This window comes from Eutrigla gurnardus (assembly GCF_963514095.1).
Source record: "Eutrigla gurnardus genome assembly, chromosome: 14".
NCBI classification, from domain to species: Eukaryota; Metazoa; Chordata; class Actinopteri; order Perciformes; family Triglidae; genus Eutrigla; species Eutrigla gurnardus.
Window position 1 is genome coordinate 11,239,720 of NC_139937.1, and position 26,804 is coordinate 11,266,523.

General features: G+C 43.6%; 2 protein-coding genes across 4 annotated transcripts; both read left to right on the top strand.

Moving 5' to 3' along the window:
• The first annotated feature begins 8,353 nt into the window (after nucleotides 1–8,353).
• Nucleotides 8,354–17,392, top strand: LOC311024229 (B-cell receptor CD22). 2 transcript variants are annotated; one of them, XM_084026546.1, is made up of 19 exons: nucleotides 8,354–8,484; nucleotides 8,595–8,660; nucleotides 9,391–9,489; nucleotides 9,697–9,808; nucleotides 9,903–10,048; nucleotides 10,131–10,251; nucleotides 10,341–10,477; nucleotides 11,219–11,341; nucleotides 11,598–11,744; nucleotides 12,281–12,386; nucleotides 12,774–12,937; nucleotides 13,121–13,270; nucleotides 13,446–13,577; nucleotides 14,638–14,719; nucleotides 14,807–14,855; nucleotides 15,109–15,195; nucleotides 15,324–15,457; nucleotides 15,864–15,997; nucleotides 16,351–17,392. In XM_084026546.1, exons 2-18 carry the CDS (start codon nucleotides 8,612–8,614, stop codon nucleotides 15,964–15,966), a joined length of 1,941 nt encoding a protein of 646 aa, XP_083882672.1. In that variant the 5' UTR covers nucleotides 8,354–8,484; nucleotides 8,595–8,611; the 3' UTR covers nucleotides 15,967–15,997; nucleotides 16,351–17,392. The 2 variants fall into 2 exon arrangements, with proteins under 2 accessions (XP_083882672.1, XP_083882673.1); XM_084026547.1 differs by lacking the exon at nucleotides 15,864–15,997.
• Nucleotides 17,393–18,602: 1,210 nt separating this feature from the next.
• LOC311024037 (B-cell receptor CD22-like) lies at nucleotides 18,603–26,192 on the top strand. 2 transcript variants are annotated; one of them, XM_084026220.1, is made up of 9 exons: nucleotides 18,603–18,740; nucleotides 18,924–19,262; nucleotides 19,357–19,581; nucleotides 19,808–20,080; nucleotides 23,661–23,948; nucleotides 24,069–24,144; nucleotides 24,700–24,730; nucleotides 25,045–25,136; nucleotides 25,906–26,192. In XM_084026220.1, the coding sequence occupies exons 1-9, from the start codon at nucleotides 18,692–18,694 to the stop codon at nucleotides 25,943–25,945; spliced, it is 1,413 nt and encodes a 470-aa protein (XP_083882346.1). In that variant the 5' UTR covers nucleotides 18,603–18,691; the 3' UTR covers nucleotides 25,946–26,192. The 2 variants fall into 2 exon arrangements, 1 of the variants encoding a protein (XP_083882346.1); XR_014598267.1 differs by lacking the exon at nucleotides 25,906–26,192 and having other exon boundaries at nucleotides 23,661–23,917.
• Nucleotides 26,193–26,804: the final 612 nt, after the last annotated feature.

The window sequence follows — 26,804 nt, forward strand, 5'->3', positions numbered from 1 at the left end:
TCACCAGCTCACCTCTCTCTCTCTCTCTATGTATTTTTAACCTTCTCTTTAAATCTCCCCATCTTTGCCACTCGCTACTTCTTCTCCCCTCCATCTGCCACCATCTCATGTGTTGTTGTTTTTCTTCTTCTTTCTTTTTTGTTCTTGGGCTTTGTGTTTCCCCCCGTCTGGTTATATGAGCTTAACCAGGCTGTCCTCCTACCCGAGCTGCTTGACTGCAATCGTTTCCAGAGCTACACGTGAACGCAGCACTTACTTAGGCACTAGTGAGCACGAGCTCACTGAGACAAACACAAAAGTTCCCCTTCAGTGCAGTTCACTTCCAAGTGTCTAAACCTTCCATCAAAGGAATAAGTTATGTTAACGGGGTCGATCATAATGAAAGGACATCATCTGAAAGGTAACAAAAATGGTACGCTATGGTTTCCAAACTCCTAAGTCTCTGGTTGGCCCCTCTTCGTTCCATGGTGTAATGACTGGCTGCCTCAAATGCCAAGGAGCTCACATCACTAACAGAGAGAGAGGGAAACAAAAAGGGGGAGCAGAGAGAGTGACATGGGTAGGAGGTGATGAAGAGCCTAGTGGCAGAGACTCACCAAGTCTGAAATCTACAAAACACTGATAGCATCGTACATAAAAAAGACAAGACATCACGTTCAATCTTGCTTTTTTAATCTGAGGAGAAACCAAAGTGCAGGGACTATTTCTTTACCTGTAGCAGTGACTTCTTCGAGGCCCGCCGAGGTAGTGACTCTAAGTGTAATTCCCAAAATGTCACTTACTTTTAAAAGTAATATACAGATTATCTCCAAGAGCAGTGGAAGGGTTTGTTTTGGCCGTGTTGGTGATCCTGAAAATTTTCCTAAATATGAATCCATGTGCAGTCTACAGACCTCAAGTCATGTTATTTCTGGATTTGAAGTTTGACATTGTTCAGCTAGAGTTCCCTTTGTGAAACTGTTATGTGTTTTATAAACTGCATTTATACATAATTATACATAATAAGAGGACACCTTCAAGTACTCGCAGTAGTATTTGCTGACTAAGTGAATGTACTCAACAGTAAGTTTCTTCGTCAACAGTGACAGATTTTCAGTGTATGTCTACTTTTTTTTCCCCAAAAGCTTTACATTGGGAAAACTAAAGTGGAGGTGTAACACACAAAAAAATTAAAGTGCAAAAGTGGGTTTATTGTCAGGTCAAGCCCAAGTATTTCATACTTCATACTGCATTTTATGACTTTACTACTGTAGTGCAGCAGTGGAGCGCCGTTCCCACACCAGACCTTGAAGAGTGAAAAACAATCCTCCTTTAAAACTATCGCTTAAATTATTGGGCAGCAGGGGGGCTGACGCCTTTTGCTTGTCCTGCTCCAGTAGGTCAAAGGTCAGGGTCTCCTACATATTTACACCTGTTGAGCTGGGACCGATATGTTTTGTCTTTAATGTTGCACTACATACACAGTACATTAAACAAGGAAAACAACGCTTTAATTAACAATTCTTGTACTCTGTACACATTTTTATTGTATTTCTAAAGAAAGGAGAGAGACCATGGGAGGTGTGAGGGTAAAGATCAGAGGTATGTGGAGAATGGAAGAAGTTCATTTGTTGAACTTGTTAAAGGAGGCTGAGGGTTGAAGTGAAAGTTGTGTCAAACCTTTGTGTTAAGTGTGTGCGTGTACGTGTGTGTTTGATGTTATAGTCTTGTAAAGCGGCAGCTGGAGAGGGCCGTCCCCTGAGAACCACCACAGCCGGCTAGTAAACCACACGCGCACACACACACACACACACACACACACACACACACACACACACACACACACACAGATGCAGTCTTTAATAAAGCTATTGCTCTGGAAACAGACCAGACCCGGCCAATCTGAGGCTCTTTTAAGGCGAGAGTGACACGGTCACGCTCGCATTCATATAGATTCACATCCTTTCAGCCTCCCCCCCCCCCCCCAAAAAAAATGATAGAAGAACCTCATTATTCTGAGTTTCAAACTTACACACCATGACAGATAAGTGGCACATATATATTGAAATGAAAGTCTCTTTACTGATGTACTATGCAATTATAAGTATTTTGTCTGCATGTGGTTCTACTGTAAAACTGTAACTGTACTGTAAAATGGGCCCGGCCAGATGTGGAGTTAGTAATACAAGCCACAGCAGGGGGGGACACCTAGCGAGTGCTATGAAGTCAGTAGCTCAGAGAAACTCATTAGAAAGGTGGAACACCTGCAGGACTCTGTGAAATTCCAGACTGAGGTGCATTTTTTTCATGCACATTATTCTGCACGTTCTTTGCATCAAGGTTGACAAAGCAACAGAAACAGGTAAATAGACTGGTAATGAATGTGTTGCAAACGTTAAAAAATTGCCCTTTCTCTTGAATTCACTTGCGAAAATAGGAGACAGGTGCAAGGGCTCAAGCAACACGTTTTTTTCTGTTTATGGCAAGTCTCTGTTTAGACAAACATTAGCAGAGACAGAGATCTGAATTAGTCTGCACCACAAGAATCTCCATATTTAAGGAAACCACTGTTCTCTGCACATTCACATGTCATCAAATATCTTTTTTTCTCCCCTTGATTGTAGGAATTATATTGGATGACATCATGCTGCAGCTGACTGGGAGCAAACACTCTTATTTTAGAGCTGTGGACCGTTTCCAAGGAGATGATATAACACAGTCCAGATGAGTCCCTCCAAGGATTGTCTCATTATCACACACGCCGCAGCTGCATGACCACTGTGTATACGAGTAAGTGTGTTTATGTGTGTGTGTGTGTCCGCATGCATGCAGGCTATGTGTGTGTGTGTGTATATGTGACCATTTAAACTCTGCTTGCAGTCAATTACCAGAAAATGACTTGTGTAGAGCATTTTCCCTTGAAAAAAAAACTAATTACAGGGTTTGAGTTAAGGTTAGGATTGGGGTTAGGATTTCAGGAAAGTCCTGGACTGAGCTTGTTCCATGTGGACCATGTGAAAGCAGGGGCGTAGCCATGGTGGTACAAAATCCAAATCTGATTGCTCCCCCTATGTACCACCCCAGAGTTTGTAGTTTATCTTTGGATATTTGGGTTGTCCAAATTAAAAGATTGCATTGTTCAAATCGGTAAACTCTCAAAGAAGAGCTATTCTACTTTGTCCCCAAAGCTACAAAACAAAATGATTTTCAATGGAGCATCCTGGTCTCAAAATGTGAAGCCAGGGCTGAAATGCCTTAAACTTGCTTTCTTTCTAACAGCCAGCAGGGGGCGACAAAAATAAGCCCCATTGTGTACAGAAAATGACCCTTCTTCTTCACTTCATTTATTATCTGAGCTATCATTGAATTTATGGTCTCTTTAGTTACTGTGTTGTCACTGTGTGTAATGCTGCTGCTACACTTTAATTTCCCAGCTTGGGATCAATAAAGTATATCTATCTATCTATCTATCTATCTATCTATCTATCTATCTATCTATCTATCTATCTATCTATCTATCTAGTCAATAATGGTCCAGTTTAGAGTAAAATAAATGAAAACGCAGCGTACATGCTTAAGGGCGTGTCTACCTCATTGACAGGTTTCTACCCCAGCATTGGGAGTTGTCTGTGTTTTCTGGACTGGATACGTCTGTAATTTCAAAAGCAAATCATCACTTTGTATAACCCAGATTCTGCAGATGAGGGAACATACTTGTTTTTAAAAGTCTCAGGTTTATAATTATTATTCAGTTCGGTGAGGTTTGTCGTCTCCGAAGGTTGAAGTCGGAACACTCAAAGCCTTGCTATTACACCGTTAATCTTTTGTCAGGGCAGAGATTTTCTTTTCTTTTTTTTTAATAATACATAACACACTAACTCAACGAAATGTATATGACCTGGATGTCTGCAATCTTCAGATGTAAAAAGTTGGATGAAGAGGAGAAGGCGGAGGAGGGTTTCCGACAGTAGCCCAGACCTGACAGATTCCTTCATATCCAGCTTTATTCAGCCCCGTACAGGGACCCTGCTCATGGTAAACCCATCACAGTCACACACACAGAAACACACACACACACACACACACACACACACACACACACACACACACACACACACACACACACACAGTCTCTCTCATACACACAGGAAAAACATTCTCTCTCAGTCTCAACCAGGAAATGGCTTTCACTCATATCTGAGAACACAAGAAATAAAGAGAAGGACAGACAGAGAGTCGTTTGTGTCACTGAAGATCAGGAGTCCCAGCTGGGAAAATGTCGACAGTCAAGGTGAACAAGATATTCTCTTTTCCTCACATCTACTGTCTCTGACCCCCTGTACTCAGCGACACACTGTTTTATTTGTCTGTGTAGCTGCTGTTTGTGGGCGTAGTAATCTTTCCAGGTCAAACGCTGAGACGAACCATTCATCATACTCAGCAAATGTGATGTTGAAAGGATTGATGGATGATTTAGCGAAGAGGAAAAAAAAAACATTTTTGAATGTTTACTGCTAATGTTTTGGCATCTGGTTATGGTTAGGCCAAAAGTAGGTCAAAAACATGGGGAAATCGTCATTATAATTAAATATTAAAGGAATTTGTGGGATAAGATTATTTGATTTCTTGCAAAGTGTTAAATAAAAATATCTTTACTCATATCTGTGCTGTAAATGTGAAGTTACTACCAGCGTCTGGTCAGCTTAGCCAAGCAGAATGAAGACACACAAACAGCCTGGCTCTGTGCAAAAGAAACAAAATCCCCACCAAGCCGCACAAATAACACAACGCGAATGAGGCAAATCTTTTATTCGCACAAGTTAAAATGTCATCACGGGAAAAAATATCCGCATTGAGCCTTTACCTTTCACCTCTCCCCCACTGGCTGAGAGTCTGACTTACAGTACAGGTTTAATAGTGGATTTCACTTAGTGAAAGGTAAAGGTGTTTTCTTTAGTTTTAGCCTTTTAGTAGCGTCAAAACCTCAAATTACCTGTCAGCGCTTTGCTATCGTCGTAAGCAGCTTTAAAATCAGGTGTATTCGCCATCATACATTTTAAAACAAGAAAGTGTTATTTATCAACCTAACATAATTTCTTACCAAGAATGGTTCCTCAGCCTGGTTAACTGAGAACCTGATCTTTGTCAGCTCGGTTGGACGATGCTCAAAAAAAAGATGTAATTCTGTTTGCTGCCACTAGACGGGGTGAGAGACGGGGGAGGGGGGGAGCCAAACGCCTGCCCATAATAACCACCAGACATGACTCATTCAGCGTGGAATACCACAGCAGCCACAGACAGGTCTCTGGCAGACAGGGAGCAGAAACCCGACCCTGCAGCGGAGTTTGTGAATGGGACAGGAATGAGCAAAATTTAATAGAGATCCAATACGTTTCAAAGATTTAAGAGTTTTAAGAATTCATCAAGTCTTCGGTTTGGCTCATTTATGAAAGTCAAGTGTCTAAGTGGCTAAAGGTGCTGTGTTTTATTGATAAGGTATATCACTTTAAGGAGGAAGAATCACCTTCTGTTTCTTTTGTTTCTCTTATTTAATTCCCCTTTGGTTCTGATGATTCTCTTGGCAAACATCCCGCTCATCATGTCATCATGTGCAGCTCCTTAAAGACAGCACAGCAACAACATATCACCTTGTCAGATATGATTGTAGCTCTGATCATCGTCATTCTTGCCCAGACTTCCCCCGTGGAGAGCGCCACTCAATTTGAAGACTAACACATGTTGGACAGTCGAATCATTATTTGCTTATGTGGAGTCCGTCCAAGGCTGGAGGGCCTGGAGAGCCAAGAGTCTAATCTGTGGGCATAAGGAATAACATAGAAGTAACATATTGTACAACTTAAAGTATGGCAGGGGAGCAAACTGTGTGAGTGGTCACATTACATGAAAACAGCAGGCAGGAAGTGTTTTGCAACAGCGGAAAATCTTCAGGTCCAGTCTGACCACCAGACGGTCACACTTCATCTGGCCTGGAGGCTGCGGTCAGTGGATGGATACCTTCCCTACCGTAAGGCCTGGATACACTGTCATACATTTGTGTTTTGCTCCCCCTCACACTTTATTTCAATCTCTCTTCCTCTTTCTCTGACAAACCTAACACTCTTTTAAACCCTCTCTTTTTATTCTTTCTTCCTCCTTTCCCTCTCAACTTCCTCTGCTTCTCTGGCTTCATCTCCTGTCTCTCTTTTCTTTCTTTCCAACCTTAGCAACCTTACCTCATCGTGTTTTTGTCCCCCCCCCTCTCGCTCTCTCCCACCTTCCCCTTTAAACTTTCTCATTCCTCCCTCTCTCACCCTCTTTCTCTCTCTGTTTGTGGTCAGTCACACTTAATCTAGCTCCATCCATCTGTTTCTCTTCATTCATTTAGTCCGGTCTGCTTTCGATTAAGATTACATCAGGCTTTGACCTATTAGTGTGCCGTGATCCTTTTGAAGTCATTCTGTGGTTACAGGTTAAGCTCAAAGCCCACCACTCTTCTTACTCAACATAATACAGACAGTATTCGGAGGGGGAAGGTTCTTAAAACTTTTCAGTCGGTCACCAAAATGACTTTTTCCCTCTGGGATCCGGGATCATTAAATCATACCAACTTTTCCTGTCATGTGGAGACCCACTAGGAGGGCCTGCGACCCATTTTGGGTCCCAAGCCATAATCCAACCTAGCAATCTGTGAACTGGAATATATTGTTCATTGAACTTCATATCCTGAGGATTTTGATTATATTTTGAAGGTGACTTTCCCAACCGGAGAATTTCTGTTCCTTGTTAGGTGTGCTGTTTAAAATCGAGTTCAGATATTCACTTAACATAATGCAGACCTCATGAGCAAAATGGTGTTTTTTCAATGGTGGTGGGGGGGTTCTGACTGCCTAATGGTTAAGAGGCATGACATTACCACCACATCCATGGTTTTCGATCCTGGCTGAGGACCTGTGTTGCACGTCATACCGCTCTTCATATGTTTCCTGTCTACTGTCTGTCAAAGGAAGGAATAGCAAAGGTCTGCGGATCCTAAACTCTAGCAGGATATAAGTTGGATATACATCCATGTTTCCTAACATCAACTGATCCCATACCGACCCCCTCTACATCATTTTTGATCAGTCGCCTAATAAGTACAGTGTCAGCGTTGATTTCCAGACGGTGGATCAAGATATCATCTCTGAGACCTTCAAGTGAGCTCTGCCTTCCTTGCCTGACTTGGATGTCTGTGTATAGAGATTGACTGAAAAGTTAAACTGTACATCATCATTACTTCTGGGTCAAAGCTGGGGTAAGTAGCCAATTGGCCGAGTCGTGACGCTAAACTGACATCTATTGGCCAACTTGTGGCAGGGTGGGATGTTAAAGTCATTTAGGCTCATCAGGCTAAGTGGACACAGTTGACTGAGAGGTCTCGAACCTCCCCACGTCTGGTTGTGGGCAGTTTTCTGTGCCAACAGTTCTCAATTAGAGCAGTGGATGAGAGGACATCTGGGCTGCCGAGTCTATGTCTGCTTGACTTATGTATATTAATGGACGCCAACAGGCCTGAATTCATTTATACAAACGAACCCTACATGTTTGTCTTCTTAACAATCACTCAGTCATGATGGTAAAAGCGTGCCGCAACATTGTGACAATGCAAAGAGTGACTCACTTTTACAGCGCAATGATAACTGAACATTCTATATTGATTACCATTAATATTTAGTTAAAGCTGCGCTCGTCAATATTTTGATGTGAACAATGGGTCAAATAAGGAAGTGTAATGGGGAAGGGTTCGCTCACAAAGATCAACCCACAGAGAAGTAACATCTCTCTCTGCAGCTCCCCTCACCTCTATGATCCATTTTAGCAACTTTAAGCTCATTGTTTTGTTTTGTTTTATGGGCTGCAACTGTTTTTGATTCATCAGACAGCTGCAGCAAAAATAAACCTCTGATAAACCAACTGTATGCCCAGCTCCAAAAAATAAGCAAAAAGCTAATGAAGTAGTTAGTGTTTGAAGACCCAGATATATTTTCTCTTGGGCTCGTGGACGCAGGAATAATACAGTAGTATGTAGTGTTGTGTTTACAGCTTTTCTGTTTTTAAAGTTTGCTTTACACTCATTTTGTGAAAAATAATGACAGGCGTTTGCCGCAACATCCAGCAAAGAACCAGTCTGTTAATGACATTCAGTAAAAAGTGACATGAACACGAGGATGTCACATTTTCACAATAACACCAAGAAGGAAACCAGAGTCATTGTGTCACTGACCTTAAAATACCGTTTCAGAGGGAGACGTGGCAAAAAGGAAAGTTTAAAAGATAGAATACAGGAAGGTAGTTGAAGTTACTTCCTCTTCCTCGCCCTCCCCTCTGCCACTTCCACTCCTCCTCCCATCTTCTACCGCCCGATGCTGATCACCATGCAACTCCCACCTCCATCTCTGTCCGAGTCCTTGACATCCATCAAACCCTGTTCTGTCTGACTGACTGAGGTGCATGAAGATACTTTAAGGGGTGAGTGCTTCACATCTTATCAGCTGGATGGTGTGTGTTTTTCCCCTGGTAGATGTTTTGTTCACCTCTTTGTCTCCCTGTGCTTTTCTCCTTGTCCGGTGACATTACAGAGCTCGTGTCAGCGGAGATGTTGGCAGGTGCGTTAGTTCTGGGCACCATCCTTACAACTTTACCAGGTAAGAGAAAAACACAACAATACACAAGATTGTTTTTTCTCAATGAAGTATAAAAATGGAAAAGGTTTGACAAAGTATATTACTATTATTTAAGGTGGTGAAAAATGAGCTGTCATACTCCTCTATTATGAGATGTGTATTTGATTCCAGATATAGTAAATGTTTCACACACGCTTGAACACAAGTGATAAGAGTTGAGAAATTAATCATAGGGTCCATTTTGCACATAAGGTCCTGCAGCCAGGTGCCCTTGCCTTTACGCTGCAGTTATTTATAAGTATTGATTGGCTTTTGTGCAAGGTAGTCAGCCAGGCAGGCAGTTAGCAGCACAGGATGACACCACAGCTGCACATCAAGGCTCCTTTACACTGCTTCAAATGGGACGTGTCACTCTCTGAGCGGATCAGGGCTGCGGTTTGACAAGTCTTTCTCTGAGGAGCCACATTGAAGGAAAAAATGTTCTTGTGGGCAGTGGAAATTTACACCTCTTTTAGTGTTTAAGTGTGTATTCCTTAAACTTCTGGTAGCTCATTTTAAATGGCAAGTAATGTTTGTGGATGTGACAGCCGGTAATGATTGTTTGTGTGGAACCCTGAACCGAAACATGACAGCAAATGACTCATATTTAGTGTGCATACTGTTCTTTTTTTGAGTGTATGTACACATATATTTGCATTTCTAGCTGTTAACGATCTCACATTTTTGAAAATGATGTCAAATTGTCCTGCAGGCATCCAGAGCAGGTGGAGTGTTTCATTTTCTAGGAGGGAGATCTGTGTGTGGGCAGGAACAACTGTCACACTGCCTTGCCGTTATGACTACCCATCAGGTATCAAATCCATGTACAATCATGCATTTCAACAAGCTATGTTTTATTTTCAAATATTTCAAATGATTAATGAAGCCATTAAAATGTTCGGGATGCAACATGTATCCAAGTTCCACGCAAGCTGAGCTCAAAAAGTTACAGCCTTATTAGATTTCACTACTCTTTTTCCTCCTCTTGTGATTTTTTTGGTTTCCTTTAACTCCATAGGTCACACTGTGAAGAGAGTCATGTGGTTCCGTGTGTCTCCAGAAGGTCGCAGGGAGTTCACTCACCACACCGACCCGAACGAGATCAGCCCGTCATACCGCGGACGCACACGGTACGAGAAACATACTGTGATTTTTTGGAAAATCTGACACGCCGTAAACGTGAAATATTGCACAAACGTATGACAAATGAATCATGGGTTCCAGCTACATCGGAGGCAGCTACTCCAGCTGTTCAGTCCAGATTCGGGTTGTAAAGCTGAGTGATGCGGGCGAGTACCACTTCAGGTTTGAGACGGACCAACCACTGGGGAGATGGACCTCCCCGGACACCATCACTCTTGATGTAACAGGTAGTTTCACACAAACAAGACCTGTGCTGGACTCATCTAGTCGGGGTTCTTGTGCATGTGTGAGTGTCCGTTTATTTTTCAGACCTGCAGGTCCAGGTACATCCAGCCAGGCCTGCCAACATGTTTGGCTTGGGAGAGACTGTGTTTATAGGCTGCCAGGCCAGAGGATGTGCTGCTCCAGGAAGGAGCCTTGCACTGTACAGGTATGTTATTGTACATGTGAATGTTTCATTGGTCACCCAGACGGCGGATCAGAGCATATAATGCAGTCGATATGATACTGTGCACACAGGAACGGATTAAACCTGGGCTCCTATGAGAAATGGATGATTGTCAACCGCTTTGACCAGCAGCAAGCTGGAGCGTACGCCTGTCGACCAATCCCACCACAGAACGTACAGTCACCATCCCTCTCACTGGCTCTGGGACGTGAGTAACCAAAACAGAATGCATGTTTTTTATCTGATCATGATGTCAGGGGAACCAGCTGGATGCGAGTTTTGCTCTGATGTGTTTATGTTTTTATTTGAGACATCCAAGTAGATAGAAAACAACTTTTAACAAATCTGTTGTAGCAAAAATTAGATACTGTGCACTCCAGGTCCTAAAAGTGAAGCCAAAGTGGAAGTGCATTCCTTCTAATGGCCAGCAGGAGGCAGCTCATCTAGTTGTAAAAGAAGTCTGATTGCATAGAAGATCATGAGATGATCTTAATCGCTATAAAGTCTTCTTCAATACAGCATTCATTTAGTAAATTATGGCTAATTTGGAGCAACAACAGGGTATGGTTTAGGGCGTGGCTACCTTGTGATTGACAGGTCACGACCAGTGTCTGGGAGTTTTTCTGTGTTTTCGTCTTATAATTTTAACAATTTCACAGTGTGTTTGTCAGTTCATGAAAGTTAATTGTTTGGGTTGCCTAAAAATCTCTTACTCAGCATTCAGTTGTACTTAGCTCCACCCACTCGCGTGACCTCTGTTTGCTTAAAACCAAGAATAGTCAAAATGTTGAACTTGAGGCTTAAATTATTGAACTTCATTTGACAAAGCATGAACTGCATTCGCACTTTCCATTATCCATATTTCCACTACCATCGTTTTCTGTCGCATTTCTTCCTCATATATCCTTCTATTCTCTGCCTTCTGTTTCCACTCTCTTCCCCCCTCCAGACAGTCCCCAGTCCACCTCCATAGCAGTCTCCCCAGTAGGGGAGGTGTCAGAGGGGGGTTCTCTCACTCTCACCTGCAGTAGTGACTCAGCTCCACCCGTCGAGAGCTTTGCATGGTTCAAAGGTACAGGACAGCATGTTTCCATGGTGTGTTCGCCACATATGATGACAGGACACTCACTGCTCAGTGACACATTCACAGGCTCTGTTGTTGATATGAGCTGATGACATCTGCAATTGGACACATGAAATTCCCTAGAAGTTTTTGGTAGTTTCCTCTGGAATTTAAGGACCTTTGAAGAAAAGGTCTTGTCTTTAGATGATGCTTGTAATGTGAATTACACTTGTAGTGTGCATGTGTGCCTTTATCTGCCCTGCAGACATGGAGAGTGGCAGCATCCCAGACAGTTTCAGGCCCCAGCTCCGCCTGTCCCATCTCAAATACACAGACAGAGGGGAGTACTTCTGTGTGGCACGCAACTCACTTGGAACAGACCGCTCCAAACCTCTTCTTCTCAATGTCACTTGTGAGTGTGTTGGGTGTTTGTGTTGTGGTCAGAGACACGGCATCTTTACTTCAAACACTTACATGACCTTTGGGAACCCACGTTGAGTCTGGTTGTATGTTTCTATCTTGTCCTGTTGTGTAAATCTGTCAAAGGTTAGTCTGGGTTAAACGGATTAGGCAACAGCTCTATTCAGACTGCAGTCATAATGTGACTCTCCCATTATGGATTCAGTAAGAAGTGATACAAACTGCTGATTTTTCATACTTTTCCTTTTGTCTCGAGAATATGCATCAAAATGCAGTAAAACTAAAGTGATTAATCAATTAATCAATAAGTCAGTCAACATAATATGTTTCTGCACTGGTTCCTGCTGCTACTGTATTATATCTTGACTCTGGTTCTGCTTGTATGACTTTCCTGCATACCTAAAACTAAAAGGCCTGCTTATGATTGGTTGCCTTTCTCAACCAACTGTGTTCGATAGACATTCTTCTCTGAGAAGCTGTTAAAATAAAAACATGACCGTGAAAGTAACGATGCTCCTGTTTTTCTAGACTCTCCGAAGAACACGCGAGTGCTGGTGAGTCCTCCGGCCGACGTCAGAGAAGGCTCTTATGTAAACCTAAGCTGTGTTAGCCACGCCCACCCTCCCGCCTCCAGGTACGACCAACACTCCTCCTCCAGGTTTATCCATTTATACCAACTAATGCACAGCAGTGATGTTGTTTTTACTCATTGTGGTCAACCTTGTGGGTTTTTGTCATCATTATCATGATTTTTGCATTTTTTCATCGTCATCTTGAAATTTTCTCTTCCATCTTATTTCTCAACTTATTTAATTCAGACTTTCACTTTGCTTCGAGGTGTTGTAAAGAAGGACTGGGCAAAAAGCCATTTAAATATTGATAAATATTCACCTATCCAATGTTATATAATCAAATTATTGAGGAATGGATATTAATGACCAAATATTATGCTATTGCTAATTGCCCAGTCCTACAATCATTTTCATCATCAGCAGCATCTTCACCATCCTCCTTCCTGCAGGTATGCTTGGTATCGTATCCTAGGTGACCAGGTGTTGGCTAAAGGAACCTTCCAGAACCTGACGTTCCCCTCAGTGCGTGCTCACCTCGCTGGTCAGTACTACTGTACGGTGTGGAACCGGCTAGGATACCAAACCTCGCCTGTTGCTACACTCACCATACTTTGTAAGTAGTGTGTGTGTGTGTGTGTGTGTGTGGGTGTGTGTGTGCCTGTTTGTTATAAATATTTATCTTTCTGCCTTTCCAGCCACCTCTTCTCAGCCTCTACTTGCTCTCCTCTCTTCCCTGTTTCTTTGCAAAACATCATTTAAAGACAAAAACACTCTGCATCCATATCTATCTCTCCAGACCCTCCAAAGAACACCTCCCTTCTGGCTCGTCCCTCCAGCGTGGTTGACGCTGGCCGACCTTTGACCTTGACCTGCAGCAGTCAGGCCAACCCAGCAGTGGACAACTTCACATGGCACCGCTTAGCTCTGGACGGGGGCTCTGTACAATGTTAGCATCGTAAAAATGTGGTTCCACTCAAGGTTAACATTACAACATCATCAATACCTAACTCTATAACCTGTGCAAAATGCTTAAGGCGTGATGCTCCGCGTGCCTCTGGACTGTCTGCCGGTTACTGTCTGAAACAGTAAGCGGACCTTCTCCCCTTGTGTGCTCCATGCAGCGTGGGGCAGCAAGTCCGGTCCTGTCTTCACCTTCTCAGAGGTCGGCCCGAGAGAGAGCGGCCAGTACTACTGTGAGGCCAGGAATCGGATCGGAGCCCACAGCTCTCCTGTCCTCACGGTCAGAGTCAGAGGTACGTAATGATTCATGCTTCTTTGTCTGGCTGGGCTGTCTGTGTTTTTAAAAAAACAAAAAAGTATTTTATATTTGTTAGTGCGGTGATATCGAACTATCCTATGAATCCTCCCCTGACTTTTCTTCGTGTACCACCATGAGGTTCACATTTGTGGTTTCGAGTGAAATGTCTCCTAAGCTATTGAATGGATTGCTATGACATTTGGTAAACACATGTTCCCCTCCCTTAACTTTAATAAACTGTACTGTCAAACTGCACCTAAATACATCCTGAATGCAGCCTCACGCTCGCGGGGCTGGACTCTCTCTACACCAGAAGATGAATTGCTTCACGCTGTGTGCTCTGATATCGTAGCAACCTCTGAGACAAAGAAAAGTTGGCCATTTTCATTAGTTGTGAAGGTGTCGGAGTTGCATTCGCACTCAATCTGAAGGCTTTTAGTGGTCCATCTCTGCTGACACTCCCCAGCGTTCAACCGAGTGGTCGTGTACATTCTGAGTCATCGCGCATGCCGTTGTCACTGCAGGAAGTGTAATGGAAGAGATGAGGTGTCACTGATAAGCTTAGTGAAACACCTCTGCCCCGTTTTTACATCGATGTTTCTGATTATCTCGGAAAATGTTCCACCGGGGGAAGTTTGGAGAGTTTGAAATGATGAGTGATGAAACCTCCCTGTCACTATCGCAGCATGAGGTCCGGCCCTCAGTCTCCGTTGAGTATGGTCTCATGCACGGCTTCTGGCTGTTTGTCTATGAGTCATGGTGAGTCATGTACAGCCCTCTCACTATGAGGGGAGAGGAAGGGTGATGAGGTGTGGTGGAAAACTACTATTTGAGTCTAGACAGCTGAAGAAGTGGAGTTTGGTTTGGAAATCAGAACTGGAAACACGAGTCTCGAGTCTAGACGCCTGCAAGATGATGCACAGCTCTTTCCTCATTCTTCACTTTCCCTGTTTCTATTTTGATATCTGTTGCACTTCTATTTTTATTCGTCTCATGTGTCCTCTCATTTCTTCTTGTCTTTATGTTGATAACCTCTATCATCGTCACGCTGGCAGGTCGTCTGAAGGTCATTGCTTTGGCGTCAGCAGTAGGGGTGTCGGCTGCACTCATCACTCTCACAGTGGCCATTATGATCAGGTGACAGGAAGTACAATGTTTACAGGATTTAAAAATATATATATTTATATATTATGGTTTGATAATGTTGTCCCTGTGTTTTCACAGTAAGAACATGCACAGAGTCGACACAGAGTCAGGAGACTTAGCAAACAAGGTGCAGTACTTATTGTTCTATTATTTTTTAACTTCTCATTTTCTGTTTTTTGTTCAACCAGTAGGTGAAAAAACACTTTGGAGTAATAATCAGTCAGGAAACTTTTAATGTGTGATTTTCTCTCATTTTTTCTCACTTAAAGATTGTTAATTAAAACCAACCCTCAGTTTTACTCTGTTTTGTGTGTGTGTGTGTGTGTGTGTGTGTGTGTGTGTGTGTGTGTGTGTGTGTGTGTGTGTGTGTGTGACCCCAGCGATTGTCAGTAACAGCTGACACCATGTTCTATGAGTCAGCCCAACAGACCTTTCCAGTGAAAAAGGGCAAGATGTCCGACATACCGGTACACGACTCACCCCACCATTTGAAAGTCTTATAACTCTGGAAAAAAAAGACAACAAATTTAACAAATTATCTGAATGTGTGTGTGTATGTGTGTGTGTGTGTGTGTGTGTGTGTGTGTGTGTGCAGGAGGAGCCAGATGACTTAAGTGACAGCACTCACCCTGCCATCGTTCCTCTGAAGGATGCTCCACCAATCCCAGAAGTTGAAACTCACAGCCCCGCCCCCAACTACATCACAGTCCACTACTCCAAGTTGTCCAGGTACACACCACCTTCTTCTCCATCCATCCTCTGAACTACCACTCTCTGTCTCCTCCTTCCCTTCATCATTTACACCATCTGTCCGAGCTGTCGACCACAGCAGCAATCTACTGTTTCATGCCTTGCTTTTTATTTGACAACCACATTGGCTCTCTTGCTTTCTTCTTTATCGTCCAGTCATCGCCTTCTCTCTCTCACTCTTCTTTCCGTCTTTACTCTCGCTCTTCTGTGATATCCAACACCTTCCTCCCGTTTATGAGAGGACAATAAATTTCTCATCCCAGTTTTTTGGGACGTTAAAAACATTTCAATGCTTCTGGAGCAAAATGAAGAGCTGCTTTTATGATCTGCGTCAGATGTCCAGATGGACTCATATGGTTGCTGTTTGTTGTTGCTGTTGGTTCAGTGTGGACCAGGTGCAGGTCCACAACCTGCCACTGGGTGGTGATAAAAAGCCGAAGGATTCCTCCAAACTTGTTTACACTTTACTGCACCAGCCTCGTCACTGACCGGGAGGGAAAAAAAGGTTTGGTATGACAGGTATGACACTTTAAAACTCTCAGGGTTGTCACTTACAAACCTCAGAGGCCGGTGTCTGTGTTTTTTTTTTACTCAAAATGGTCCCACATAACTTCATAGATTACATACATGAGAATTCGGTCACACCACGTATAGTAGGATGCTCAAAATTGATGAGGTTTTACAGTATTAAGGCAGATATGAAGAGGTGCAACAACCAAACATTTGCAGGAATAAAGAATTCAACTAAATATCATCTGAAAGAAATGTGATCTGTTCTATTCAAGATGTATTAACTGTACTTTATTTGTCAGCTCTGCTTATTCTAATCTGTTCTACTGTTCTCCATTGTTCTTTCTCATCTTCTTCTCCAGCCTTCCACACCTCAACCAATCACTTTACATCCATTCACACTGACAGGAAACAACTCCTGGTGAACTCTGGCGATGCCTTATCTGCTGTTCTGGGTCAGACATGTCGTTCTGGACTCTCCATAGTTCACCAGACCACAAGGACAACATGTGGTCCTGGTGCTGTCTGGGAGCTCCAAATCCATGTTGCATGTCTTTCTTTGTTGTTTTTTTTAATTAAAAGCATTCTACCACTGTATGCTGCCTGAAGTAACATTCAACCCATTGTGCTTGCATCCATATCCACAGTACAGTATACCTGCTGTTGCTCTTTAGTGGATGGCTGACTCTGAAATACAAGTGAATGTTGATGACACAGTATGACTGGATGCAGCAGCATCATTTGCATCCACTGAAAAGTGATAACCGTTTGTATTCCAACATAATTGTTACTAATAAAAAAAATACGCTTAAAGACATATTAGTGGAAGAAACCTGTAGAGTATTATTTTTTGACATATTTGAGGAATATGTAATATTTGAATTTTCACACTGTATTCACCAAATATTAACTTATATTGATTCCTAACTGCAACATTTATCAGTCTTTATAGCTTGCTTTCATTAAATCAATCTTTTCATTTTCATGCAGAGGAAGCAAAGCCAGCAATAATGTTAAATTACATGTTATAGTTTGTTACACTGTAGAAAAATAAAATGTTTGTTGCATTTCTTTGCAAGAAATGAACAGCCCTGCTGAAAGGAAAGTGGTTGAGATGGGGGAAAGTGTAGTCAACAGTAAGAGTGATACGATGTTCAGATGAAGTTAATGAAAATCAGATTTAGGTTTTTCCTCTTACAGAAGAAAAAAGTGTCTTACGCTTCGTGAAAAGTATCATCCCAATCAACCAAGCTCATGCCACATTGTTAACTCAATAGCTTCTTTCATTCCAATAAAAGCAAATGTTATGTTTTGTAATTCTGAAGATGTAAAATGAGACGTGGTGTCCTGACAGTGAGCCATGTTTGGTTTGGTAACAAAACCAAAAATAATGGCAGCAATAAAGACATGTTATCAAAAACATCAGCATGCATATCCGTTTTATTCTGTGGTAAACCCAAAGCACACTACTAAATCGAATATTACGTTTCAAAAATCTCCTGCTTCCTCTTATTCTCGTCTTTCCTCTCCTCTCTGTATTTCTACTTAAATACTGATCCTGAAATGTGTTTTATTATTGCTCCAGCGTGTCAGTCTGGTATCGGGATGTGTGAACGGTTCGGGGAGGGGACGTGCTGGTAAAATGTTCATTCTGGTTTACTTCATCTTTTTGATTGACCACTCAAAGTTGATCACCTCATAAGATGCAGACGTTAAAGAGACGCACCTGATTTAAAACACATTCATTCCTTGAAATACTCGAATAAACTTAGAGCCAGTTGCCAGAACTCAACTGACAACAGGACCAATGAAGCGGACGGAATATGTGGAGAGGGTCTGACGAGGGAACGAGATGCAGGTCAGCGGGGGAAACCAGGCAGAGCTGAAGAGGGAAGTGGAACCACCTGTGTGGATGGCCGTGTCGGTCAGGTGACGAGGAGAGTGGAGGGAAAACGCCACGTCAACATTACTCAAGTGTTCTTGTTTTTCCCTGTGAAATCTTGCTCTCTGCGATGAAAGTGTCACTATCGTCCCTTGACGTGGAGCTGTAGTGGAAGTATGTGGGTTGGGTAATGTGATCAAAGTTATGACAGGACAATAAAAAGTTATGTCATAATAAAAAGTCAAAATGGTTCATGATGTTAATTAATAAAAGAGGCAAAAAAAATCTGCACATTTTGAATTTATAAGAGCAATGTTTTTCAGGCATGGTCTAATAATAAAAACATTTATTATTTTAGTGTAGCCTAATCCACCAGTCTGCGCGGTCCAGTGACACCACCCTGTGGACAGGCATGAAGCATGTTGTTGTTTCATGTCGGCCACAGAGAAAAGCTTTCAGAGACTTTCAACTTATAAGCCTTCAGTGGAAATGATCCCAAAACCATCACAGTGTTCACAGACAAAAAGCTCCTTCTTGCCCAAATTTTAAGTAACTGACTTTATTCATTTCTGACACAAGGCAGTCACACCCAGTAAATGTTGCTTAATTGTTCAAGATATAAGGAATATAATTAATATGGAAGTTACTCACCCTCTGTCACCCTCCTACTTCTGCTTTTCACTCCACATAATCTCCTCCTGGAGCACCAAGTTATGAATCAGACTGCGTGTTTGTGAGTACAATAACCTGACTTTCATTTGTTCCCTGCTGTTAACGGACTGCATAATAATCCGTGTCCTGTGTCATGATGTTGCAGGTTGATGTTAACAATGGAATGTTTCATTCTGGTTATTCTGGTAATAATGCCAGGTAAGGAAAGTTAGGAAATATATTTTAAATGCATTTATAAAAAAAGTGAATTCAATCAAATATTATGTAACCACTGCTTTGAACTTTTAATTTCAGTATTTTATGAATGTTTTACCAAATCCTGTGGGAAAGATAGTTACAGCTAAATATAATTAAACTTTTTATTATTATTTTTGCCCAAAGGTGTCTGGAGTGGAGCCTGGAAAGTGACATACAGAGATCAGTGTGCTTTGAAAGGGGAGTCAGTAGTTATTAAGTGCGAGTATGACTATCCCTTCGGTCATATTGTCACTTCGGTCAGCTGGTCTAAACTCATGAACGTATCCGGCCAGTGGGATAAGGTTCTCCTTCAACAAATCCCTTCACCCCCAAACCACTTTAACTATGTGGGCGACTACTGGAGCGACTGCAGTCTGAGGATCAACGATGTCCAACTCACTGATGAAGGAGATTATTTTTTCGCTTTTGCGACAACACTCGACAGATGGAAATGTAAAGAATCAGCTCATTTGTCTGTAAGAGGTAATATAACTAAAGATGAGGGGAAAGTAACTTCATCGTGAATTAAATTTGTTTTCGTCAAAAGAATCAGTTCTTTCTTCTGCTTGTGATTTAGAGTTGATCACCGTTGTGCAGCCGAGCACCGTGACAGAGGGGGATAATGTCAGTCTGACCTGTGTGTCAGGCTGCCTTGCACCTTTAAACATCATCTGGTTCAGAGATGGACAACGTGTACCGAATGCGGACTTCAAGGCCAGGAGGAAGGATGCTGGCAGGTACCACTGTGCCGTCCTGGGACAGGAGACGGCCAGATCTGCCTCCGTGGCTCTCAATGTTCAATGTGAGTATTAGAAAAGAACATTTCATATTTTAAGCAGTTGCAATGTTCCTGTGTCTCAGTGATTCCAAGCCTGTGCTGTGTGTTGTGAAGAATTATTAGAAATATCTTTGCATTTTTTGCTTCATTCAGTGACGTAAGTGAGTAAACCCACTTTTTATCACTGATAACGATCAAGATTTATTTGTCAACTCTATGAGGCTAAAAATCCCGATCTCCTCCCAATCAGATGCTCCCAGTAGAGTCACGTTGTCAATGAGTCCATCAGTCGTGAAAGGAAGTTCGGTGACATTCACCTGCAGCAGTGATGCCAACCCACCTGTGACACAAAGTGGATACAGCCTGTATAAAGACGAGCACTTTATCAGCTCAGGACAGAATCACACCATCTCTGACGTCCAGCCCGGCCACAGTGGACTGTACCACTGTCAGGCCTGGAATAATATCAGCCAGATGTGCATCGACCTGATCAGCTCTAATGAAGTTCCCCTTGATGTACAGTGTAAGTGTGTTGCACTGACAAATCTAATCTCAAATGTGTTTGAATCTGTTACAGAAAACTGTATTGTAAACACACCGTTTAGATACACAGGTTATTTTTGTTATGCTGTGTTCAAGGGAAATTCACACTCGACAGTAAGAGGACAATGCCACATTCAAGTGACCATTCAAAGCCGTCTGGTATCAGAATGTGTGAAAGAAAAAGTTGAATATCCATCCATCCATCCATTTTCTTCCGCTTTATCCGGGACCGGGTCGCGGGGGCAGCTGCCTGAGCAGGGACGCCCAGACTTCCCTCTCCCCGGACACTTCCCCCAGCTCCTCCGGGAGGACCCCAAGGCGTTCCCAGGCCAGCCGGGTGACATAGTCACTCCAGCGTGTCCTGGGTCTTCCTCGGGGTCTCCTCCCGGTGGGACATGCCTGGAACACCTCCCGAGGGAGGCGTCCAGGGGGCATCCGATACAGATGCCCGAGCCACCTCAACTGGCTCCTCTCGATGTGGAGGAGCAGCGCCTCTACTCCGAGCTCCTCCCGTGTGACGGAGCTCCTCACCCTATCTCTAAGGGAGCGCCCCGCCACCCTGCGGAGGAAGCTCATTTCGGCCGCTTGTATCCGGGATCTTATTCTTTCGGTCATGACCCAAAGTTCATGACCATAGGTGAGGGTAGGAACGTAGATTGACCGGTAAATTGAGAGCTTCGCCTTTCGGCTCAGCTCTCTCTTTACCACGACGGACCGATACAACGACTGCATTACTGCAGCCGCTGCACCGATCCGCCTGTCAATCTCACGTTCCATCCTTCCCTCACTCGTGAACAAGACCCCAAGATACTTAAACTCCTCCACTTGAGGCAGGAACTCCCCCCCGACCTGGAGGGAGCAAGCCACCTTTTTCCGGTCGAGAACCATGGCCTCAGATTTGGAGGTGCTAATCCTCATCCCGGCTGCTTCACACTCGGCTGCAAACCGCCCCAGGGCATGCTGGAGGTCCTGGCTCGAAGGAGCCAACAGGACCACATCGTCTGCAAAAAGCAGGGATGAAATCCAGTGGCTCCCGAACCAGATCCCCTCCGGCCCACGGCTGCGCCTAGAAATCCTGTCCATAAAAATAATGAACAGGACCGGTGACAAAGGGCAGCCCTGCCGGAGTCCAACATGCACCTGAAACAGGTCTGACTTACTGCCGGCAATGCGAACCAAGCTCCTGCTCCGGTCATACAGGGACCGAACAGCCCTTAGCAGAGGGCCCCCGACCCCGTACTCCCGAAGTACCTCCCACAGAATGCCACGAGGAACACGGTCGAATGCCTTCTCCAAGTCCACAAAACACATGTGGACTGGTTGGGCAAACTCCCATGAACCCTCGAGCACCCTGCAGAGGGTATAGAGCTGGTCCAGTGTTCCACGGCCAGGACGAAAACCGCATTGTTCCTCCTGAATCTGAGGTTCGACTATCGGCCGAATTTTCCTCTCCAGTACCCTGGAATAGACTTTCCCGGGGAGGCTGAGAAGTGTGATCCCCCGATAGTTGGAACACACCCTCCGGTCCCCCTTTTTGAATAGAGGGACCACCACCCCGGTCTGCCAGTCCAGAGGCACTGTCCCCGACTGCCACGCGATGTTGCAGAGACGTGTCAGCCACGACAGCCCCACAGCATCCAGAGACTTGAGGTACTCAGGGCGGATCTCATCCACCCCCGGTGCCTTGCCACCGGGGAGCTTCTTAACTACCTCGGTGACTTCAGCCCGGGTAATGGGTGGATGAACCTCCGAGTCTCCAGCCTCTGCTTCCTCAATGGAAGACGTGTCAGTGGGGTTGAGGAGATCCTCGAAGTATTCCTTCCACCGCCCGACGATATCCCCAGTCGAAGTCAGCAGCTCCCCACCTCCACCGTAAACAGTGTTGGTGGAGGGCTGCTTCCCCTTCCTGAGGCGCCGGATGGTTTGCCAGAATTTCCTCGAGGCCGACCGATAGTCCTCCTCCATGGCCTCCCCGAACTCTTCCCAGACCCGAACCTTTGCTTCAGCGACTACCCGCGCTGCAGCACGCTTGGCCTGCCGGTACCCGTCAGCTGCCTCGGGAGTCCCCCGAGCCAACCAGGTTCGGTAGGACTCCTTCTTCAGCTTGACAGCATCCCTTACTTCCGGTGTCCACCACCGGGTTCGGGGATTGCCACCACGACAGGCACCGGAGACCTTACGGCCACAGCTTCGAACAGCCGCGTCCACAATGGAAGCAGAGAACAAGGTCCATTCGGACTCAATGTCCCCAGCCTCCCTCGGGATCTGGTCAAAGCTCTCCCGGAGGTGGGAGTTGAAGACCTCCCTGACAGAGGGTTCCACCAGATGTTCCCAGCAGACCCTCACAACACGTTTAGGTCTGCCAAGTCTGTCCAGCTTCCTCCCCTGCCAGCGGATCCAACTCACCACCAGGTGGTGATCAGTTGACAGCTCAGCCCCTCTCTTCACCCGAGTGTCCAAGACATACGGCCGGAGGTCAGATGACACAACCATAAAGTCGATCATTGACCTCCGGCCTAGGGTGTCCTGGTGCCACGTGCACTGATGGACACCCTTATGCTTGAACATGGTGTTCGTTATGGACAAACTGTGACTAGCACAGAAGTCCAATAACAGAACCCCACTCGGGTTCTGATCGGGGAGGCCGTTCCTCCCAATCACGCCCCTCCAGGTAACACTGTCATTGCCCACGTGAGCGTTGAAGTCCCCCAGTAAAACAATGGAGTCCCCAGTTGGAGCACTCTCAAGTACCCCTCCCAAGGACTCCAAGAAGGCCGGGTACTCTGCACTGCCGTTTGGCCCGTAGGCCGAAACAACAGTGAGAGACCTATCCCCGACCCGAAGGCGCAGGGAGACGACCCTCTCGTTCACTGGGGAAAACTCCAACACATGGCGGCTGAGCTGGGGGGCTACAAGCAAGCCCACACCAGCTCGGCGCCTTTCACCGCGGGCAACTCCAGAGTAGAAGAGAGTCCAGCCTCTCTCAAGGAGTTGGGTTCCAGAGCCCAGACTGTGCGTGGAGGTGAGCCCAACTACCTGTAGCCGGTAGCGCTCTACCTCCCGCACTAGCTCAGGCTCTTTCCCCCCCAGTGAGGTGACATTCCATGTCCCCATGGCTAGAGTCACCGTCCGGGGATTGGGTCGCCGGGGCACCCGCCCAGGACAGCCACCCAAATCCCACCGCACCGGCCCCCTATGGTTCAAAAAGTTGAATAATAAATTAAAAATCTATAATCTCTTTTATTTTGGTCTTTCCTCTCTTCTCTGTATTTCTACTTTACTACTGACCCTGAAATGTGTTTTATTATTGCTCCAGGCACACATCCAGGATTACCAAAGCAAAGGAAAGATTAAAAGAAAGATTAAAAGTCCCCCTTAAGTCCTGCGGTTATTATTTTGAATCCTTTCATCGCTGCATGCCCACTCACATTTATCCCCCAGGTTGAGAACCACCGTTCTAGTACATTATCTTCTTCTCTTGTATTGGGAGATCATTTTTGGCTCTCTCTCTCATTTTAGAATAAAACTGTTAACATGTTCAGTGGTTGTACTTTTTCCAGACGGCCCAGAAAACATTTCCATTTCAATGGAGCCGCCACTTGTTGTTGAGGGCAGCAGTGTGAATCTGACCTGCAGCAGTACTGCTAACCCTGCAGCAGACAACTTCACCTGGTACAGGAGTCCCGTCTCAGGATCCAGCTCCCTGGTCCAGGTGGGAACAGGACAGGTGCTGTCTGTCCCCTCTGTGGAGGCGTCCCACACTGGACTCTACCTCTGCCAGGCCAGGAACCCGCTGGGGGGAAACAACTCAACTCAGGTGCTGCTGGCCATGACGGAAAAGAACCGTGGTTTGTGTTATCTCCATCTAATTCGGTTGCTTTGTTCTTCAAGAAAATGTCATCAACAAGTGGCAGAAGTGCTTCGCATCCCAGTCGACCATTCTAACCTTTGAGTGTGTTTCTCTTCAGGCAGCCAGTCCCTCCCAATCTTAGCTGGAATCGGAGTCTCTGTTATGGGAATACTTGTGTTTGCTCTTCTGTTCTGGTGAGTCAATGAATGATGAAGCGAGGGAGCGTGATTGAATGACTATTAACATTCCCTTTTACCACATGTTGTGTTTTCACCTAATGTTGTCATGGCTGCATGTGTGACAGCACGTGCTTTGTGTGTCATCTTAATTCCCACACTGCTGCCATTTTTAAACACATTCTCAGTTGTATACGTATGACTAATATAACTGTAGAGTCTTTTTTAAAGTCAGAGATGTGTTTTAACAAATTGATTCTGAGAGGGGAAACATTTAATGGTAGCATCTGTTCTAAAAGTTATAGATACAGAATGCCATATATTCTGTGCTAAGTGTATTTCCAAAGAAACATTATTGTGAGTCATGATGGGTTAAGAAATAACACTCAAAAAAGTGAATGGTCAGTGAAAATGTACGTGTACTGCTCAGCAGTTTTTAGAAGTATCAAGCCAATGGGTTTCCAATTATTACACAACAACTTTAAAACATGATATCAAAGATTGAGCAATTATTAAAAATGCTCTGTTCTGAGTTACAGAAATGGTTCTTATTTTGTTTCTGTGTCTTTATAGGCTGAAACGGAGGAACCGTGCAGAGAAAAAAGTAAGTAGGTGTAATTTAATATATTAAATTAATCTCATTTAACAATTTGGCACGGACTCTCTTTAGCAAGAAACCCAACAATTATTTAAAGAAGTGAAATATCTCGGGTTTCCTGTGGGGTTTCCCTCTTATTTAGTTCCTAACCAGAACTTCACATTATTTTGCACGACAATAACAGAAACTTAAGTGGAGCCAAAGCACGTGCTTACAACTTCCCATTTGGCACGGACAGTGCCAAATGGGAAGGTACAACAATTAGTACAATTTACAACAATCAGACTTTGAACCAAGTGACTCGTCTCCTCTTCCCTCAGGCTCCCACACCTTATGAAGATGAGGTCACCTACTCAACAGTGACTATTACTCCCAGAAACCCCCGTCTTCCACATCACATGCACAACTCCTGGTAGGTTTGATGATCACAGCGCTAAAGTGTTGCTCCAGCTTGTTGGTCAAGCTCATATGTGTAGTCGCCGGGTGCTGTACAGCCCTGTATAACAATGTTACAAAAGAAGACATGGAAATTATGTTTAAACACTTCAAGACCTTCACTCAGGAAGATTAACATTATTGATAACTTGGATTATAATTTGTTAAAATAAGTGAGTTCATGAATACAAATCCCCCACATAACCTAACCCACTTGCTCTCCATAAGAAATCATGTGGGATCGGTGCACATTTTTTTCTCAAATTTTTAATTGTAAATGTTTTTCTCCAATTCCCACCACTGAGCACAAATTTGTATCACTTGCATCATTGCATTAACTTCACATAGACTTATATGCAGTCACACCAGCTCTGAATCAATTTGCTTAACCTCTAAAAGCAATCTTTGCTCAGAATTGAACTAAAATGATTTATTAATATTTTCTGTATTTTTAATCTAACATTTCAGTAGGTCAGTCTTAATATCTAATCTAGTTAAAAAGATTACAATCCACCTTAAAAACCCAATGTGTATGATCATAGAATGTAAACTTCTCTTGGGGGCATTAACATTTCCAGATATATTATTACAGAGGACATGACCTCTATAGTAACTACCCCAGTACTGATATTATCTGCAGAAATAACACTTAAGACATCAATGCTGCTCAGCATGCATGTCACCATCACGTTGTCACAGGTTGCAGTTTGGTTAAAATTCACAAATACTGTTAATTTCCTCCTCAGGTCCAACGCCGGAGAGGTTGAAGACACTGAGTTCAACTGAAACCTTTCACTCCTTTAGAGTTTCATCATCAGGAAACCAATGTCTTGTTCTCAAGACATTGGTTTCTTTTTCTTAAATTGTAAAAAATGTTCAGTCTCTCTGGAGGGTTAAACAAATCTTCTTTGATGTACTTTGTACTTTCTATTACTGTTTTTGCAAAGTTTTTGTTTCTCTACTATGTACAGCAATTACCTAATTTCATAATGATTAATATTTTTGATATGCGAAAGAATAAAGAATAAAATAAAAGGAATAAAAGTCCTGAAACTGTCTGTCTTTATTTCATTCTGCTGCATCTTTGACGCTGTACAGTTAATATTAAACAATGTATAAATAAATACTGATATTATTACACAATGACTATGGGCAAGCTGTTATTTCAATAAAAAAAACTCATGCAACCATTTACATTTTACAATATTTATTTCTCTTGCACACATCATAATTGCCATATTTTTACATACATTAGCTTTATCACAAAGGAGGAACTGGTGGTGAGTAGTTTAGGACTTAATGGTTGCAAATAAAATCACCTTAAGCTATAAATCAGCACCAGAAAGGCTTTAAATGTATTATTGCAGTCGTGTTCATATTCAATGCTTTCTATGGACCTGGTGCAGGATACAGACTCAGTAGTAGAATTCTACATGATCAACAGTGATCATGTAGAATTCTACATCATTGTCGTGGTATGTATTATATACTGTATGTATGACTGTTGGAGCAGAAGACAGTTTTACAAAATAATGCTATCCTTGGTCATAGATGATCAGAAGTACACATATTCCTGCCAGTTAAAATAAGGAGAAATCATCAGAATTTAAAATGTGGTAATCAGTATGCGGTGCAGTAAAAGAAA